The sequence below is a fragment of the Stegostoma tigrinum genome, chromosome 1, assembly GCF_030684315.1.
Source record: "Stegostoma tigrinum isolate sSteTig4 chromosome 1, sSteTig4.hap1, whole genome shotgun sequence".
Lineage (NCBI taxonomy): Eukaryota > Metazoa > Chordata > Chondrichthyes > Orectolobiformes > Stegostomatidae > Stegostoma > Stegostoma tigrinum.
Genome location: NC_081354.1, coordinates 76,381,848 through 76,402,886, shown reverse-complemented (window position 1 = coordinate 76,402,886; position 21,039 = coordinate 76,381,848). Strand labels below are relative to the sequence as shown.

The following is a 21,039-nucleotide window of genomic DNA, read 5'->3' as shown; positions in this document are numbered from 1 at the left end:
AGGCGGACCGAAGATGGCGAGAAAAGAAGATAGGTGAAGAGGAGAGTATAGGTGAGGAGGTAGGGAGGGGATAGGTCAGTCCAGGGAAGACGGACAGGTCAAGGAGGTGGGATGAGGTTAGTAGGTAGGAAATGGAGCTGTGGCTTGAGGTGGGAGGAAGGGATGGGTGAGAGGAAGAAGAGGTTAGGGAAGCAGAGACAGGCTGGGCTGATTTTGTGAAGCAGTGGGGGGCGGGGAGATTTTGAAGCTTGTGAAGTCCACATTGATACCATTGGGGCTGCAGGCTTCCCAAGCGGAATATGAGTTGCTGTTCCTGCAACCTTCGGGTGGCATCATTGTGGCACTGCAGGAGGCCCATGATGGACATGTCATCTGAGGAATGGGAGGGGGAGTGGAAATGGTTCGCGACTGGGAGGTGCAGTTGTTTGTTGCGAACCGAGCGGAGGTGTTCTGCAAAGCGGTCCCCAAGCCTCCGCTGGGTTTCCCCAATGTAGAGGAAGCCACACCGGGTGCAATGGATACAATATACCACATTTGCTGAAGTGGAAGGTCATCTTGTGGCCTGGGATGGGGGTGAGTGAGGAGGTGTGGGGGCAAGTGTAGCATTTCCTGCGGTTGCAGGGGAAGGTGCCGGGTGTGGTGGGGTTGGAGGGCAGTGTGGAGCGAACAAGGGAGTCACGGAGAGAGTGGTCTCTCCGGAAGGCAGACAAGGGTTGGGATGGAAAAATGTCTTGGGTCGGATTATAGGTGGCGGAAGTGTCGGAGGATGATGCGTTGTATCCGGAGTTTGGTGGGGTGGTGTGTGAGAACGAGGGGGATCCTCTTTGGGTGGTTGTGGCGGGGGCGGGGTGTGAGGGATGTGTTGCGGGAAATGCGGAAGACACGGTCAAGGACGTTCTCGATCACTGTGGGGGGAAAGTTGCGGTCCTTGAAGAACTTGGACATCTGGGATGTGCGGAAGTGGAATGCCTCATTGTGGGAGCAGATGCGGTGGAGGCGGAGGAATTGGGAATAGGGGATGGAATTTTTGCAGGTGGGTGGGTGGGAGGAGGTGTATTCTAGGTAGCTGTGGGAGTCGGTGGGCTTGAAATGGACATCAGTTTCTAGCTGGTTACCTGATGACCGCAACTTTCCCCACCGCAGTGGTCGAGAACGCCCTTGACCGCGTGTCCCGCATTTCCCGCAACACATCCCTCACACCCCACCCCTGCCACAACTGCCCCCAGAGGATCCCCCTCGTTCTCACACACCACCCTACCAACCTCCGGATACAACGTATCATCCTCCGACACTTCCGCCATCTACAATCCGACCCCACCACCCAAGCTATTTTTCCATCCCCACCCTTGTCTGCTTTCCGGAGAGACCACTCTCTCCACGACTCCCATGTCCGCTCCACACTCCCCTCCAACCCCACCACACCCGGCACCTTCCCCTGCAACCGCAGGAAATGCCACACCTCCTCCCTCACCCCTATCCCAGGCCACAAGATGACCTTCCACATCAAGCAGATGTTCACCTGCACATCTGCCAATGTGGTATATTGTATCCATTGCACTCGGCGTGGCTTCCTCTACATTGGGGAAACCAAGCGGAGGCTTGGGGACCGCTTTGCAGAACACATCCCCTCGGTTTGCAACAAACTACTGCACCTCCCAGTCGTGAACCATTTCAACTCCCCCTCCCATTCCTCAGACGACATGTCCATCATGGGCCTCCTGCAGTGCCACAATGATGCCACCCGAAGGTTGCAGGAACAGCAACTCATATTCCGCTTGGGAACCCTGCAGCCCAATGGGATCACTGTGGACCTCAAGCTTCAAAATCTTCCCTTCCCCCACTGCATCCCCAAACCAGCCCAGTTCTTCCCCTCCCCCCACTGCATCACACAACCATCCCTGCTCCTCCCCTCCCCCACTGCATCCCAAAACCAGCCCAGCCTGTCTCTGCTTCCCTAACCTGTTCTTCCTCTCACCCATCCCTTCCTCCCACCTCAAGCCGCACCTCCATTTCCTAACTACCACCTCATCCCACCTCCTTGACCTGTCCATCTTCCCTGGACTGACCTATCCCCTCCCTACCTCCTCACCTATACTCTCCTCTCTACCTATCTTCTTTTCTCTCCATCTTCGGTCCGCCTCCCCCTCTCTCCCTATTTATTCCAGTTCCCTCTCCCCATCCCCCTCTCTGATGAAGGGTCTAGGCCTGAGACGTCAGTTTTTGTGCTCCCGAGATGCTGCTTGGCCTGCTGTGTTCATCCAGCTCCACACTTAGTTATCTTAACAGCATACAGACCACCGGCTTTACAGCTGCCCTGCATTGGAAACGAAAATCTAATGGGATGTACAATGGCTGCTGATTTGCTAATACCAGTTTTACACTGTCACATAAAATCAAAATTACTCCCACTTATTTGAGTTCAAACCTGTTTTTAGATGGGAATTTGTATAAACCCTCACAAGAGTGTTCCACTATTAACGCTACAAAACCGCTATCTCCAACTATTGTTTGACTCAAACAATAGCTATTGTTTTCTGATCTAAACTCATGAATAGAAATAGTTTGTCAATGTAAACAAAGCTGTACACTTTAAACAAAATCTTACAGGGCATGTCGGATTTGACAACATGATAAAATGCTAACGAAATACAAGTCTCATTCAATTCAATTAATTCCCAACTGCATGACTGTAGTAGAGATCGTAGGAACTGCAGATGGTGGATAATCTGAGATAACGAGGTGTAGAGCTGGATGAACACAGCAGGGCAAGCAGCATCATTCGAGCAGGAAGGCTGACATTTTGGGCCTCGACCCTTCTTCAGAAATGGAGAAGGGGAAGGGGGTTCTGAAATAAATAGGGAGAGATGGGGAAGCGGATAGAAGATGGATAGAGGAGAAGATAGGTGGAGAGGAGACAGACAGGTCAAAGATGCGGGGATGAAGCCTGCAAAGGTGAGTGTAGGTGGGGAATTAGGGAGGGGATAGGTCAGTGCAGGGAGAACGGACAGGTCAAGGAGGCAGGATGATGTCAGTAGGCAGGAGATGGGAGTGGCTCTTGAGGTGGGGGGGGGATAGGTGGGAGGAAGGACAGGTTAGGGAGGTGGGAACAAACTGGGCTGGTTTTGGGATGCGGTAGCCAGGGAAGAGGGGGGGGAATAATTTTGAAACTTGTGAAATCCACATTGATACCATTGGGCTGCAGGGTTCCCAAGCGGAATATGAGTTGCTGTTCCTGCAACCTTCGGGTGGCATCATTGTGGCACTGCAGGAGGCCTATGATGGACACGTCGTCTGAGGATTGGGAGCAGGAGTTGAAATGGTTCACGACTGGGAGGTGCAGTAATTTGTTGCGAACCGAGCGGAGGTGTTCTGCAAAGCGGTCCCCAAGCCTCCGCTTGGTTTCCCCCATGTAGAGGAGGCCACAATGGGAACAGCGGATGCAGTATACCACATTAGCAGATGTGCAGGTGAACATCTGCTTGATGTGGAAAGGACCACAACATCCCCCGCCTCAGTGGGGGAGAACACCCTCGACCGTGTCTACCGCATTTCCCGCAACTCATCCCTCATACCCCTCCCCACAATAAAAACCAAAACAGAATCCCCCTCATCCTCACGTATCACCCCACCAACCTTTGGAACCAATGCATCATCCTCCGACACTTCCACCATCTGCAATCCGACCCCAGCACCAAAGACATTTTTCCCTCCCCACCCTTGTCTGCCTTCCAGAGGGACCACACTCTCCATGACTCCCTTGTCTGCCCCACACTTCCCTCCAGCCCCACCACACCCGGCACTTTCCCCTGCAACTGCAGGAAGTGCCCCCACACCTCCTCCGTCACCCCCATCCCAGGTCGCAAGAAGACTTTCCACACCAAACAGATGTTCATCTGCACATCTGCTAATGTGGTATACTGCATCCACTGTACCTGGTGTGGCCTCCTCTACATTGGGGAAACCAAGCGGAGGCTTGGGGACTGCTTTGCAGAACACCTGCGCTCGGTTTTCACTCAACAACTGCACCTCCAGGTCACGAACCATTTCAACTCCCCATCTCATTCCACAGATGACATGTCCATCCTGGGCCTCCTGCAGTGCCATAACGATGCCACCCGAAGGTTGCAGGAACAGCAACTCATATTCCACTCTGGAACCCTGCAGCCCAATGGTATCAATGTGGACTTCACAAGCTTCAAAATCTACCACCCCACCGCATCTCAAAACCAGCCCATCTCCTCCCCACCTCCCTAACCTGTCCTTCCTCCCATCTATCCCCTCCTACTACCTCAAGCCTCACCCCCATCTCCTATCTACTAACCTCATCCCGCCCCCGTTGACCTGTCCATGCTCCCTGGACTGACCTATCTCCTCCCTACCTCCCCATCTACACTCACCTTTACTGGCTCCATCCCTGCCTCTTTGATCAGTCTGTCACCTCTCCACTTATCTTCTCCTCTATCCATCTTCTATCTGCTTCCCTGTCACTCCCTATTTATTTCAGAACCCTCTTCCCCTCCCCAATTTCTGAAGAAGGGTCTAGGCCCAAAACGTCAGCTCTCCTGCTCAGCCTGCTGTGTTCATCCAGCTCTACGCCTTGTTATCTGCATGACTGTAATGACTGTCTTCTGTGTGATTCCTGTGTCTGATCACTATTGAGTGGTGCCAATGTAAAATGTGAACATGATATCCTCCGTGCTCAGTTAAGTTCCTGACATTCCCTATTTAAGTCAGATGGATGGTCTGTATCCTTACACTGTCACTCTACGAGTCACTCGTTTCTAAGAGATGCATTAATGTGTAATCAAGCGAATTCCTACACCCAATACAGACTATTTATACACATCACACAATTAAATAAAAGATAAAAATGAGATTACCCATTAAATTGGATGATCTGGTTATTCATTTGCAGAAGTAAATATTGTAAATTACTACCTTCTCCCCAGCCCCTTCAGGCAAAATTGTTTTGTTTTTCTCAGCCTCAAAATTGGGATCGACCAGAGGTTCATCAGCTCTTCTTTTTGACCATGTCTTTGGATCCAAATACCAGGCTCCATATATATATTTATCCCCACATGGCTGGGTGGATTCCTACCAAAATATCAACAAAATGCTATTTCACTTATCTTTCATTTTATGTCCATTGAAAAATTGCATATGAAAATTCATTTTGTATACATTGCTCATTCATTAGAAATTACATATAAGTAAATAGCAACAATAGAAATCTAACTTTAATTAAAATATATATTAGAACTATTCCAATGTGATTTGAGTAATCAGACGGTGAATCTAATCTCTCATTCATACATCAGTTCCTGTTTAAAGTTCTTTTGGAGATGAGCAAAAATAAGTTAAAAAGTTAATATGCCCTGCATCTGACGAACTGCTGCCTTTTCTTTGAATGCAGCCAGCAGTAACATTGACACAAGGAGTGATCGCATTGTTCAATACATTATTCACTGCCATCAAAATTCTTTGAGAGCAGATTTCATTAAAGATCAGCTCATCAAATGCTCCTAGTTTAGTAATCTCTGAGCTCTTAAACAGTCTGCTTTCTTAAGACAGCCATACGAAGCACGGCTTTTAAACAGGATAATCAAACTAGATAAATGTTTTCCTCTGCGATTCTATAAGACGACATGCAGGTTACCTATATAGTAAATGCAAATTAATTTATACTCTATTTCCTTATTTAATATACAGAGTCAACAATTATGCAGAAACCTAACACAAAACAACAGATCCCAATTGTCTGAGTACAAGATATTTCCTAGGTCTCAGTTAGAATACTGTATTCACTTTATCACCCCTTATATAGTGAGGAATATTGAGGCTTTGATAAAACTACTGAGAAAGGACAGAAAATTGATTCTCACTTTTTTTCATAAGTCCTAAGGTTCTTTCCCACTTCTTTTCTTAACAAATACCTCATAAATATTTGTTTGGATATTAAATCTACCAGGAGGTCTCTACCTTGTACCCCCATGCAACAGCTCAGATAGGGACCTCCACATTTTACTAGATGTTGTATACTATCAATTGCCCAGGAAGGACAAACATGAATGTTTCTTTTAGAGTACTGATTGAGTCACTGCATACATTCCACAATTTGTGGCATAACTACAAAACAGGGGTCAGTTTCTGTTTTTCTGAGGGCTGTCTTGAGATTACTCAAGGAAATGCTTTGATTTTTGTGGCTACTATTTCATTCTCATTAACTCTTTTATTCAGTGAGATGCAATCATCGTGCCTGTATGTCTGTTGACCTATTTAAAATCACAGCAGCAGAGTTAGAAGAATTCATCAAATCAATGCTCCATTAAACCTAATACCACCTCACAAAAGGAAAGCTTAGATTTCCAAAGTATCACAGTATTTAAACTGGTCCAGACAACAGCTATAAAATAGCAACAAAAATGATTTCTTACTAATAACTGACACATAGTTCATTAAAAAAAAGTTTGCAAGGAATACATTATATGTAACTTTCCGTTTTCCTGGATCCAGGTTAGTTAGGTATTTCTTTGTTAACATGTTTGTCTTGGTAGCTTTCCTCCCTTCCCACTTTGCAGCCACTGGCTTCTCCTAATTTTCTTTCCCCTTCTGTACTCATCCGGAAGACGACCACTTCGATCAGCCTCAACCTGCAAACTGACTCGATCCACCAACAATTCCTGGCCTTGCTCTTCACACTCACTGATCACCTCCCTCTCCACCCCCAGCCACTTCATGGAAACTTATTCCCTCACTAGCCTCACCCTGCAGACTCACGCCCCCGACTCATTTCCACAACCCCTCCTGCCTGCACCTTACATAGAAAAATACAAACTAGGAGCATAAGTAGGTCCTTGAGACTGATTCACCGTTCAATATGATCATGGCTGATCCTCTATACCATATTTTAGCTTTCTCCCATACCCCTTGATGCCTTTAATAGCTAAAAAAACATATTTATCTTGAATTTACTCAGTGACCCAGCTTTCTGTGATAATGAATTCCACCAACTGATTGCCCTCTGAGCGAAGAAATGTTTCCTCATCCCAGTCCTAAATGGCTTACCCCTTATCATAGAATCATAGTATCCCCACATTGCAGAAAGAGGCCATTCACCCAACTGAATCTGCACTAGCCCTCTGCAGAGCATCCCACCCAGCCCCAGCACCCAGGCTGATCCACCTAACATGCACATCCCTGGAAACTGCAGACAGTTTAATATGGCCAGTCCATCTAACCTGTACATTAAACCCTTGGTTCTGGACTCCCTAGTCAGGGAAAACATCTTTCTTGCATCTTGTCTGTCCAGCCGTGTGAGAATATTATAAATGTCAATCAGGTCCCCTCTCATCCTTCTAAACTCCAGTCAAAACAGGTCCAGTTGAACAATCTATTCTTGTACGACAGTGCTGCCATCTCCAATATCAGTCCAGAAAACCTTTGCTGCACACCCTCTCTGACAAATATATCCTCTCTTAAGTTGGCAGACCAAACTGTACACAGTACTCCTGGCAGCAAGGCCCTGTATAATTGCAGTATAACAACTCTATTTCTGAACTCAATCCTCTTGCAATAAAGGTCAACGTACCATTTGTCTTCCTAAATGCTTACTGCGACTGCCTGTTTACTTTCATTCACTGGCGTACAACGATACACAGATCCTTTTGCAGATCCACAATTTCCAATATACCCTTCTAAATAATACTCCACCTTTCTCTTTTTCATGCTGAAGTGCATAACTCAAAATTTACCCACATTGTACCCACTTCTGCCATGCGTTTGCCCACACAATCAAATTGTTTAGATCACTCTGAAGCCTCCTTGGATCCTCCTCACAATTCAATCCAACCTGGCTACTTTTGTCAGCGAGCTTAGAAATTGTGTATTTGGTTCCTTCATGAAGTTACTTAAATATGTATTTGTTTTTATATATTGTGAATGACAGTAACGATGAATGTGGTACTCCACCAGTCACTGCCTGCCACCTAGAAAAGAAGCCATTTATTCCCACTCTTTGCTTCTGGCCTATCGATCAATTCTCAGTTCATGCCAGTATATTATCCTCAATCCCATGTGCTTTAATTTTACCCACTAGACTCTTATGTAGGACCTTATCAAAAGCCTTCTTGAAATCCAGATACACCATATCCACTCGTTCTCCCTTTTCCATTCTACTATTTATAGCCTCAGAAAAACTCGAGTAGATTAATTAAGCATGACTTCCCATTTATAAACCTACGATGATTTGTTTAGTCCCATTAATGCTTTCCAAGTCTTCTGTTATCACATCTTTTGTAATACTCTTGCATTTTATCCACTGATTACAAGAGTCCAGAGGCAATATGTTCCTGTTAGTGTGAAGGGCAAGGCTGGTAGGCGTAGAGAATGCTGGATGACTAGAGAAATCGAAGCTCTGGTAAAAAAAGAAGGAGGCATTTGGCAGGTAGAGACAGCCGGGATTGAGCAAGTCCCTAGAAGAATACAAAGGCAGTAGGAGCATACTCGAGAGGGATATCAAGAGGGGAGAAAAGGGGACATGAGATTGCTTTGGTAAATCGGGTTAAAAGGACTCCAAAGAGATTGTACCAATATATTGATGGCAAAAGGCTAACTAGGTAGAGAATAGAGTCCCTTAAAGATCAACAAGGCCCTCTGTATGTGTAACCGCAGGAGATGGCTGATGTACTAAACAAGCATTTTGGATCAGCATTTACTGTGAAGGAGGATATGGAAGCTACAGAACTTAGAAATTAGCAGAGATATTTTGAGAAGTTTCCATACCAAAGAGGAGACGCTGGATGTCTTAAAACTCAAAGGTGGATAAATCCCCAGGACCTGATCCGGTGTATTGCAGAACTTTGTGGGAAACTAGAGAAGTGATTGCTGGGAATCTTGCTGAGGTATTTATAGAACATAGAACATAGAACATAGAACAGTACAGCACAGAACAGGCCCTTCAGCCCACAATGTTGTGCCGACCATTGATCCTCATGGATGCACCCTCAAATTTCTGTGACCATATGCATGTCCAGCAGTCTCTTAAATGACCCCAATGACCTTGCTTCCACAACTGCTGCTGGCAACGCATTCCATGCTCTCACAACTCTCTGCGTAAAGAACCTGCCTCTGACATCCCCTCTATACTTTCCACCAACCAGCTTAAAACTATGACCCCTCGTGCTAGCCATTTCTGCCCTGGGAAATAGTCTCTGGCTATCGACTCTATCTATGCCTCTCATTATCTTGTATACCTCAATTAGGTCCCCTCTCCTCCTATGAAAAGAGACCGAGCTCAGTCAACCTCTCTTCATAAGATAAGCCCTCCAGTCCAGGCAGCATCCTGGTAAACCTCCTCTGAACCCTCTCCAAAGCATCCACATCTTTCCTATAATAGGGCGCCCAGAACTGGACGCAGTATTCCAAGTGCGGTCTAACCAAAGTTTTATAGAGCTGCAACAAGATCTCACGACTCTTAAACTCAATCCCCCTGTTAATGAAAGCCAAAACACCATATGCTTTCTTAACAACCCTGTCCACTTGGGTGGCCATTTTAAGGGATCTATGTATCTGCACACCAAGATCCCTCTGTTCCTCCACGCTGCCAAGAATCCTATCCTTAATCCTGTACTCAGCTTTCAAATTCGACCTTCCAAAATGCATCACCTCGCATTTATCCAGGTTGAACTCCATCTGCCACCTCTCAGCCCATCTCTGCATCCTGTCAATGTCCCGCTGCAGCCTACAACAGCCCTCTATACTGTCAACGACACCTCCGACCTTTGTGTCGTCTGCAAACTTGCTGACCCATCCTTCAATCCCCTCATCCAAGTCATTAATAAAAATTACAAACAGTAGAGGCCCAAGGACAGAGCCCTGTGGAACCCCACTCACCACTGACTTCCAGGCAGAATATTTTCCTTCTACTACCACTCGCTGTCTTCTGTTGGCCAGCCAATTCTGTATCCAAGCAGCTAAGTTCCCCTGTATCCCATTCCTCCTGACCTTCTGAATGAGCCTTCCATGGGGAACCTTATCAAATGCCTTATATCATCAATAGCCATGGTGAGAGGTTCCACAAGTCTGGAGAGTGGCAAATATGGTGCCATTATTTAAGAAAAGTGGAAAGGAAAGGCCAGGGAACTTTGGGCTGGTGAGCCTAATGTCAGTAGTGGGCAAGTTATCCGAGGTATTCTGAGGGGTAGGATTTACATGTATTTGGAAAGGAAAGGACTGATTAGGGATAGTCAACATGGCTTTATGCGTGGGAAATCATGTCTAACTAACTTGATTGAGATTTTTGAAGAAGTGACAAAGAGGACTGATGAACGCAGAGCGGTTGACATTGACAATATGGACTTCAGCAAGGCATTCAACAAGATTCTGCATGGTAGACTGGTTAGCAGAGTTAGATCACACAGGATTCAGGAAGAGCCAGCCAACTGGTACAAAATTGGCTGGAAGGTAGCAGACAGAGGGTGGTGGTGGAGGTTTGTTTTTCAGATTAGAGGCCTGTTACCAGCAGTGTTCTGCAAGGATTGGTGCTGGGTCCAATGATTTTTCCTTTGTCAATTATACAAATGATTTGGATGTGAATATGAGAGACATAATTAGTAAGTTTATAGACGACTGCAAAATTGGTGGTGTAATGGACAGTGGAGAAGGGTTCTCTCAGAGTACAATGGGACCTTGGTCAGATGGGCCAACAGTTGGAGTTTAATTTAGATAAATATGAGGTGCTGCATTTTGATAGGGCAAAACAGCACTGTACTTATACTCTTAATGGTAGGCTCCTGGGGAGTGTTGCCGAACAAAAAAGACTTTGGGTTGCAGGTTCTTGTTGCCTTGAAGATAGAATCACAGGTAGATAGGGTAGTGAAGGTGGTGTTTGGTACGCTTAGCTTTATTGATCAGCGCCTTGAGTACAGGAGTTAGGATGTGCGGCTGTACAGGACATTGGTTAGGCTGCTTTTGGAATACCATTCAATTCTGGTCTCCCTGGTATAGGAAGGATCTTGTCAAATTTGAAAGGGGACAGAAAAGATTTACAAGGATGTTGCCGGGTTGGAGGGTTTGAGGTGTAGGGAAAGGCTGAATAGACTCAGCCTATTTCCCCCGAGCATCGGAGACTGAGGGATGACGTTATAGAAGTTTATAAAACCATGAGGGGCATGGATAGGGTGAATAGCCAAGGTCTTTTTTTCCCCAGGTAGGCGTGTCCAAAATGAAACAGCATAGGTTTAAGGTGAAAGGGGGAAGACTTAAAAGATACCTGAGGTCCACCATTTTTAGACAGGCAGTGGTGTGTGTATGGAATGAGCTGCCAGAGGAAGTGGTGGAGGACAATACAATTACAATGTTTAACAGGCATCTGGATGGGTACATTAATAGGAGGGATTTTGAGGGAAATGGGCCAAATGCTGGTAAATAGGACTAGATTAATTTAAAGATATATGGTTGGCATGGATGAGGTAGACCGAAGAGTCTGTTTTCATGCCGTATGACCCTATGACCCTAAATGTGAAAATTTGATGAAACCACTGAACTGACCAATTTTACCTGTCTAACTCATGTTAAAAGAACATGTACACCAGGCTTTTCCATGCACATTAGGATAACTGTACATTATAATGAAACAGTTTATAACCATCGACAAAGGTAGAAATGATGAATTACTATTTTATAACTGTCAAACGTGAATTTTACCCCTTTAAAAGGTTTCATTATCACATAAAATCAAAAACATACAAGGCTTGACATAAATATTATGGATAGGGAAAGAACAAAAAGTCGGAGAAAAAGTTCTGACATCAGTCCAAATCACAAACATCAATGAATTGTTTTATTTTGGTTCTTCGCTATTCCTTCCTTCTGATCCATGCTGATGACATAACACTTAGCCTTGAATTCAGTGGTTAAGAATTCACTCTTTCAATACCTGTGGAGGTGGTTTTCCCTTTCCCCTTTCAATAGGGGATTTTCAGATACAGCAGTTCACAGAGGAAAGGTGATGGAGAGTCATTAGTTACTAGGATTTTCTTTTACTTCTCCACATAAAATGGAGAAAAAGAGAGATAGACGTTTTCTCTTTGCAGGCTAGATGTTTCTGTTGTGTTGTCCACAAACAAGACTGTAGTCCCCTGCCCAGGAACTAATCAATAGCTTTGTACTATGATAAGCACACCTGAACCCACAACTGGTTAAAAGCCAATCAAAAAACAGTTTCCAGGTAGAATTGACAAAAATGCATAGGTGGTGCTGATTCAGCTGAAATTATCCCTCACTGCTTGAATAAGGCAATATTGTAGGTAAATTCACAATGTATTCCATCAACTTGTTCTTAAAACTGCAAACAACTCTATCCCCAGTTTGATTTAAAATAGCATCTTTTCCCATTTTCAGTCCACAGTCAGAAACAAGTGGCATTTACACAAGCAGCACATTGATATAAAATTGTAAATATGTATGCTTACCAAGGTAGGAGTTTTGTGGATTCTTCGTGAAGGTCTTAGTGGAGGTGTTCCCACTGTTATCCTTAACTCTCTAGGAATGTTGGCCAGCTCCACTACTTGGATAGGTATGGGAAGAGCAGAATTGGTTTCATAGTCACTTGCAAAAAGGTTCAAGATTGTAGATTCTTCTATATTGTAGTTCTCTCCACCCTTTTTCGGACAAGCAATTCATGAAATATGAATGCATATATTGTTATATCTAAACAAGCTATAGGCTATATCCAAGTCAATCCAGTACTTTTTTGTAATTAGGGGATGTAGGAGGAAAATGCTCTTGATTGAGTAGATAAATGCACTGCTTAATGGAGAGGAATAAAATGCTCCACAGATTAGTGCAGTCCTGAGAGCAAACACTTCCTTTTGATGTACTGAAAGTGCACACGATTTGGAGTTGCTATATAAACTCCCCAAAGCTACTCCATTTAAACAGTTGGTGTTTAGGAAATTTTCTAGAGGTAGTAGTTGAGTTGGTTGTTATACGCCACTAAGAATAAATCTATCTCCAACCGTCAAATTATCACAATTGTACTACTGCGATTAATAGCTTATCAAAGTGAGGAAAGTTAAACCTGCATCCCATGTTGCTTTGATTCATTGACTGCACCATCCAGCACATGCTAAATTTGGTTAATTAAGTGTTACATTGTATTTAATAAAACATTGAGATAGTCAAATACTGATAAGAGTAGATCATATAACCAGGAAAACTAAAATATGTAATTTAAAGTTTGAGTTTACAATATGAGATATGTTGGATGATGACCATCTCAACTTGGATCAAAAAAGGCTAGGAGGGCCCTCAGATGAAATAAACATAGCTTGCCTTTATTTTAAAAAATTGAAATGTTAAGACAGGGATGTGGTGCTGTACTGGAATAGTCCCGAATTCTAGGGTAACGTTGTGGGCACAAGAGTTTCAATCCCACCAGGGCAGATAGTGAAATTTTGACTAAGTTTTTAAAAATGAAACTTAACAAACAAGCTTAATAGCAAGGATGTAATGATTATCATTCACTAATGTCTTTTCAGAAGGAAACTGCCAGTCCTTACCAAGTCTCATCTACATGTGACTCCAGACCCACAGCAATGTGGTGGAATCTTAACTGTTTTCTGTTTAATGAGCCATTCTGTTATAACAAGCTGCCACAAAGCCTAAAAAAAGGATTAAACAGAACTCATCACCCAGCACTGACCTGAAAAAAAACAAGGCTAAAGCATTTTAATTAATCTTAATTTATCAGTACATTAAGAACAAGAGGATAAGTAAGAAAAGATTTGGCCTTTCAGTGACATATCTGAGGATGCAGACGGTGTGAATAGGATTCTAAATGAGTATTTTGTCTTTATCTTCATAAAAGAGAGGAATCATGCAGACATTCTAGTTGAAGAGGAGAAGTGTTAGAAATATAATGAGAGAGGAAGTAATGGAGAGACTGATCTCCTGAAGGCTGATAAATCACCAGGGCCAAATGAAATGTATCCTGAAAGAGGCCAGTGAGTAAACAGTAGATGCTGTGAGGATCATTCACCAATGTTCAGCAGAACAGGCAAAGTAGTAGAGGACTAGGGGTCAACAAACTTTTAATATTATTCAAAAGGATGTGAGTGATCTGCCAAATTATTGCAGGCAGGTCAGTCTGAGCTCAGTGGTGGGTAAATTACTGGAATTAATATTGGAGGATAGAATTAGCTGTTACTCGAGGAGGCATGTTAAGAAGCTTGTTAAGGGAAGGTCATGTCTTACTAAATTCATTGAATTTTTTGAGGCAGTAACAATGAGCATTAATAAGGGTAATTGAGGGGAATTTGTTTGCATGGATTTTAATAAGAAATGTGACAAGGTCCTAGGGTAGACTAGTCAGAAAAACTAAACACTGCCTCAACCATTAAACTGGGCAGCGAATTCCAGATACTTGTGGTGAAAGATGTTTCGCTATGACCCTGCTAATCCTTTCATCATTCACCTTAAATCTGTGCCTCCTACCAACCGACCATGGATATACGGGAATATGGAAAGTTGGATCCAAAATTGACTCAGTGACAGGAAACAAATAGTAATATTTAACAGATGTTTTCTGAGTGGAAAGTGGTTTCCAGTGGTGTTCCAAAAGCCTCTGTTTTGGATCATTAGATATTCTGGTGTGTTGATTTAAGATTAAATGTGGGAAAAATGATTGGGAAATTTGGAGACAACACAAACATCGGTAGGGATGTTGACAGTAAAGAGAATGGCTGTTGACTGAGAAGATGTAGTTTTTTGGTTGAAATGGAGGAAAAGTGGAAAATTGAATTCAATCCAAAGAAGTACAGGGTTATGGATTTGGGAAAAGCAAACAAAGCAAGGAAATACACAATAAGCAGGAGGGTTCTGCTAGGAGCGCAGAAAGTGTGTCCAGAGGACCCTGAAGGCAATAGGACAGGCAGATAAGATGATAAAGGCATCTTTCTTTCATTGAACAAGCTTTTGAATACCAAAACAGGGGTCTATTGCTGCAAAGATAGTAGGAACTGCCGATGCTGGAGAATCTGAGATAACAAGGTGTAGAGCTGGATGAACACAGCAGGCCAAGTAGCATCAGAGGAGCAAGAAAGCTGATGTTTTGCGTCTAGATCCTGAAACGTCAGCTTTCCTGTTCCTCTGATGCTGCTTGGCATGCTGTGTTCATCCAGCTTTACACCTCGTTATCTATTGCTGCAAACTGGGAATACAATGGCCAGGGCTAGTACCACTAGATGGAAATGCAGCAACCCAGGCTAGTGTTTGGGAGACAAGATTCAAATCCCACCACGGTAATGGTGAAACTTAAATGTATTCAAATTCTGGACAGAAAACTAGCCAGATATCCAATTAATGTAAAACCTCATCTAGTTCAGTAAAGTTGCCTGATGTATCTACCTGGTCTGGTCTATTTGAAAGTCCAAACCTACAGCAATCTTTATGAATTGTCACTGCCGTGTGAAATGACCTGGACAGCCAATTACTTTAAGGGCATCTAAGGATGGACAACCAATTCTGCCCTTGCATGCGGTGCCCATATCTTATACAGGAATGAAAACAAACTATGTACAATACTGAGATAACAAGGTATGGAGCTGGATGAAAACAGCAGCTCAAGCAGCATCAGAGGAGCAGGAAGGCTGACGTTTCGGACCTAGACCCTTCAGAAATCGTCAGCCTTCCTGCTCCTCTGATGCTGCTTGGCCTGCTATGTTCGTCCAGCTCCACACCTTGTTATCTCAGATTCTCCAGCATTCTGCAGTTCCTACTATCTCTGAAACAAGTTTAACCTCACTCTGATGAAGGGTCTAGGCCCGAAACGTCAGCTTTTGTGCTCCTGAGATGCTGCTGGGCCTGCTGTGTTCATCCAGCCTCACATTTTATTATCTTAACCTCACTGTGAAGCCTTTTCTAAGGATGCCTACCCTGAAGAAGCTACCCTCCTCCCTCCGTAAAAACCTCAGTGGATTTCTCTCCCACTTCTCGTAATCTCTTTGGCCTTTCTGAAGAAGGGTCTAGACCCAAAACCTCAGCCTTCCTGCTCCTCTGATGCTGCTTGGCCTGCTGTGTCCAGCTCCACACCTTGTTATCTCAGATTCTCCAGCATCTGCAGTTCCTACTATCTCTATATGCAATGCTGGTTGGGCTACAGTTGGTGTTTTGCACACAGTTCTGATCATCCCATTGCAGAAAAGACATAATTACTCTTGTGAGAGTAGAGAGGATATCTACAAGAATTTTGCCAGGACTCTAAAATTTCAGCTAAGGAGAATGATTGGTTAAGCTAGTGTGCTTTCCTTAGAACAGAGGACACTGAGGGATGATTTGAGCAAGATGTACAAAAAAAAAAGAGGGGCTTGGGTAGAGCACATATGAGAGACATGTTTCCCATAACACAGAGGTCAATTATCAGGGGCATAGATTTAAAGCGAATGGTCGAAGGATTAAAGAAGTTATGAGGGTGGTGAGTGTCTGGAATTCACTGGCCAGTTTGGTGGTTGAGGCAGATGTGTTCATCTCATTTAAAAGAACCTGAATCTGTACCTGGATTTCAGTAACCTTCAAGGCTAAGGGCTAGGTGGTGGCAAATGGAATTATAATGGGCAGCTGTTTTATTTATCTGGTGCAGACACAGTCGGCTGAATGGCCTCTTTATATGCTGTAACTTCTCAACAGTTCCATTGTTAGCTCAGAAGAGCTGAGTGGATGAACCATCTTGGCCTCCTCCTGAGGTCCACAGCATTGCAGATGTATCTTTAGCTAATACAATTCACTCCACGTGATATCAAGAACTGGCTGAGGGCACTGGATACTGCAAAGTCTACAGTGCCTGACAATATTCCAACAATTGTACCAAAGACTTATGCTCCAGAGTTAGCAGGCCCTTGGCTAAGCTGTTCCAATACGGGTACATGCTGACTTCTACCTGACAATATGGAAAATAGCCCAGGTACAGCCTGTGCACAAAATGTAGGATGAATCCAACTTAGCCAAATTCTACCCGATAAATTTACTCTCAGTCAACTGCAAAATGATGGGAAGGAACATCAAATGTATTATGAAGCAGCATTTGCAAAAGAATAAACTGCTCACTGATACTCAGTTGGGGGTCCTCTGGAACCACTCAGTGGGAACTGGGGAAAACTCAGCTGGTTGGAATCATACCTGGCACAAAGAAAGATGGTTGTAGTTGTTGGAGTTTGATCATCTCAATCCCAGGATACACATGCAGGCATTTCTCAATGTAGTGCCCTCGGCCTAATTTTACGTCATCTGCTTCATCATTGAACCTTCCTCCATCATAAGTTCAGAAGTGGGGACATTTGCTGACAATTTTATGATGTTCAGCACCATTCACAACTTCTTAGCTACTGAAGCAATCCTTGTTCCATATGCAGCAAGACATAGATAACATCTAGGCTTGGATTATAAATGGCAAGGGATATTCACACCACTCAAGTGCCAGGCAATGATCATTTCCAACAAGAGAGAATCTAGCTGTTGCACCTAGCTATTAAATGGAATTACCATTATTGAATTCCCCACTATCAACATCCTGAGGGCTACCATTGACCCGAAACTGAACTGAACAAGCTATACCAATACTATGATGGTAAGACTAGATCAGAGGTTAATAATTCTGTGACAAGTAAATTACTTGTGTCCCCAATGCCTGTCCACTATCGATAAGACATAAGGAATGTGATGGAATACTCTCTGCTTGCCTGGATGGGTGACAACACTCAACAAGCTTGATACCATCCAAGACAAAACAGCCTTTCCAGAAGCACCTTCAACGTTCACACCCTTCAGCAACAGTGACAAGGGCAGCAGGGTGTACCATCTACAAGCAGTATTTCAGTAAATACTGAATAAAAACAACATTAGGCACCTCAGTATGTTTCGTGGTACATTATAGCCAAACACTGACTTCAGAAATGTAGCCACTGTTGCAATGTTGTTATTGCCAATCCTTAATTATTTTGGAATTTCTTGAAGGACCAGTAAGAAATCATAAGAATCAATTTCCTTGAGGTTTCTCATGCTCTGCTGCCATAGTTTGAAGGTAATTTGGCAGAAATTCCTTTCATACAACACATGTAACTGGGTTTCCACTGACATTACAGTGCCAGAATGGAAAACGTTCAGAGGAAATTTAATTCCCAAGTATTCTATTACTACACTCACTCTGCTAATGATTTAATTTTGTTTTAAATCTCTCTCAATAAATCTTAACTGGTTGTTTCAAGCCTGAACCATAAGTTTTCTCAGTATGTGAATTTACACTGGTTTCAAAGGTCAACTAAACGTGTTTAATTACATTGAGTATTAGAGTATACCATCATCAATCTGTTGAGGATTTATTATTTGTTCCAAGCATCTTAATATCTGCATATAATGTTGATTTTCATTTCATAGGCAGCAGGCACAAATTTTCCTAAAGTGCACTGAAGGAACGTAAAAGACTTTGTTGTGAGAGAAGAATAAAGTTTCAATTTTTTACAGATGTATTTCCAGAGGTTTGTTGTTGAAAAAGGCTACAAATGTTTTCAGGGAATGGTACAAAATTATAATTTTAAGTCTAATTCCTTAAAAGTAAAAGTGTGCTTGTGAGAGATAAATCGGCATAATCTGCTACTAATAATTTCTTCTTCCTGACTTGCTAGGTTTTGATATAAGGAATGCAATGTTTAATAGGTTTTTTTGGATGAAAACCAATTCAGCAATCTGTGAAGGTTTTATTTTGCTTGCTATTGTCTTTTATGACTTCTGTTTCCAATTCTTCTTGTCAATGTTATATATTCTGTCTCCTAAGCATTTATCATAGAATCCCTACAGTGTGGAAACAGGCCCTTCAACCCAACAAATCCACACTGCACTTTGGAGCATCCCACTCAGACCCATTGCCCGATAACCCACCTAATCTACACATCCCTGAAAACTATGGGCAATTTAGCATGGCCAATGCACCTAGCCTGCACATCTTTGGACTATGGGAGGAAACTGGAGCACCTGGAGGGAACCCACAGACACAGGGTGAATGTGCAAACTCCACACAGACAGTTGCCCGAGGGTGGAATTGAACCCAGGTCCCTGGTGCTGTGAGGCTGCAGGGCTAACCACTGAGCCACTAAACCACCATGCCACCCTATGGCATTTGCATGACAAAAGGGACATCACAGATAGCAGGAACATGTGCCAGCAGGCAGCATTCCAGGAAAATGTCTTTGTTTGAAGCAGTCAGCAGATTCAGAAGATCAGTAAATCAAAAAACAGCTTCATCAACAATAGTCTTTTGAATGCTTTTGCAACACTTTAAATATCTTAATCATATATGTTAATTCTACATACCAGAGAAGCTACCCAGTCACAAAATTCCTTTGTTATTTGTTTTATTTCTTCATCTTGTCCTGTTTTTTTATCCCATTTTCGACTGGTTTTCTGGTCCTCCTTCTTCTGTTTCCCTCTGGATAGGATCCACTTATAGGGGTTTCTCTGCTTTGGTTCTTCATTGCTATACAAGCCAAGTACCAATGCTTATTGAAACTGTATGTACCAATAGAAGTAGCATGTGATTTTTATGGCTGATTACTTGATACCTACAATAAGAATATTTTAAACACATGATTTACACTGAATTTAGTTTTCCAAGAATGACTCTTCTGTCATGTTTCAGGCAAAAATGCATTGTTTTGGAATACTTTACAAACTGAATGGGCATGTGAGTTTATGATATCAATTTTTATATAACTACCAACAGGGATGCAAAGGTCAATTTCTGTTCTGGTCCCTTCCATCTTCCTTGTATACCATTATATCTGCTTCACTAATGGTTCCTTACGCACAGAGATCCACTGCAGGAATTGAGTTAAAAAAAGCAGGTACTAAAAATTATGTAAATTCATTATGTGAGCATGTGCACTAACTCTATCATGACTGGAGTGTCTGCATTGCCAGTGGCCATGAATTTCACATTATTGAGTTACAGGGTTTCAGCCATTCTACCTGAGGATTCCTACAATATTGAGAAAATGACTTGGTGAAACATTCTCAAGAGCAGTCAATCACTTTCCAATCAATTGCCTTTAGTAAGCCAGTATGTAGTAAGATTATAGCCCTCTCATCTGCCTGCATCTTGCAATTTGGGGTAGAACTGGTAGGACGTTACTGCAAGATCATCCTCCTCTGGTAAAGCCCATAGAGAAGATGTTGGGTCAGATACTGAAAACTGCACATACAGAAGAATGGATAGACAGCTGACAGAGATGGAGTCCATCCCACATTCTGGCTCACCCATTCAAACTGCCCCTGCTCTGCCCCAAACACAGGAATTTCAGTACCGTGTCTTTTCAAACCTCTGATTTCTTTAAGCAGTACTGTGCAGAATTACATTTAAGAATTTCAGTGAAAGATCTACACTGCATTTTCTGGATTTCCCAGATATCTTTCACTGAAGCTGTGACGAATGACTGAGAAGATCCCAAATTCCCGAATATCAGCCAAGTTGCTTGAGAAGGAGAAAGTGATTTCTGCAGCCCTTCTCTGTAACCAACTTACAGTGCTATCCGGGGCCCTGAAAAGGCTTGCACAGAAGGAGATACATGATAATAGAACAGAATATCAAATAGAGGGTGACATTTTAGCAGGCAAAAAAGGTTTGAATTGCAAGTTGGGTCAGTTAGCATCTATAGAGAGTACAGGCCTTTTTGGCTTGTACTGAATAAGCTGAACATTTAGTTTTAATTCAGAGTCTTATCATTTGCTGATTGAAAATTTATACTTCAATTAAGGACTCTTGAGTACAGAACAGTGCTACTTACTTTTCTAAACATTTTCTGCCTTGTGTCTTCTCTTTTGGTTTTATAACTGTCTGCTTCTTTTCATCAGGTACTTCTACACAAATATTGTCAGACAATAGCATCTCAGGGTCCAGCAGACCTACAATTACCTCAAAGAGCTGGATTGAAAATATGTTGGTTATTCTTTTGCAGACACGTGCAACAGCTATAAATTTCTTGTGGCTATTCATAG

At 43.2% G+C, this 21,039-nt stretch overlaps 1 protein-coding gene across 1 annotated transcript in view; it reads right to left on the bottom strand.

The window, feature by feature from the left end:
- Nucleotides 1-21,039, bottom strand: part of zgc:158260 (uncharacterized protein LOC571389 homolog) — a 48,440-nt gene that overhangs the window by 15,368 nt on the left and 12,033 nt on the right. Inside the window, exons 4-7 of the mRNA XM_048535680.2 lie at nucleotides 20,829-20,965; nucleotides 19,360-19,522; nucleotides 12,471-12,659; nucleotides 4,939-5,094 (exon numbers count right to left, since the gene is read on the bottom strand). Of these exons, the coding sequence (XP_048391637.2) occupies nucleotides 4,939-5,094; nucleotides 12,471-12,659; nucleotides 19,360-19,522; nucleotides 20,829-20,965 (645 nt within the window). The remainder of the gene's footprint in view (nucleotides 1-4,938; nucleotides 5,095-12,470; nucleotides 12,660-19,359; nucleotides 19,523-20,828; nucleotides 20,966-21,039) is intronic.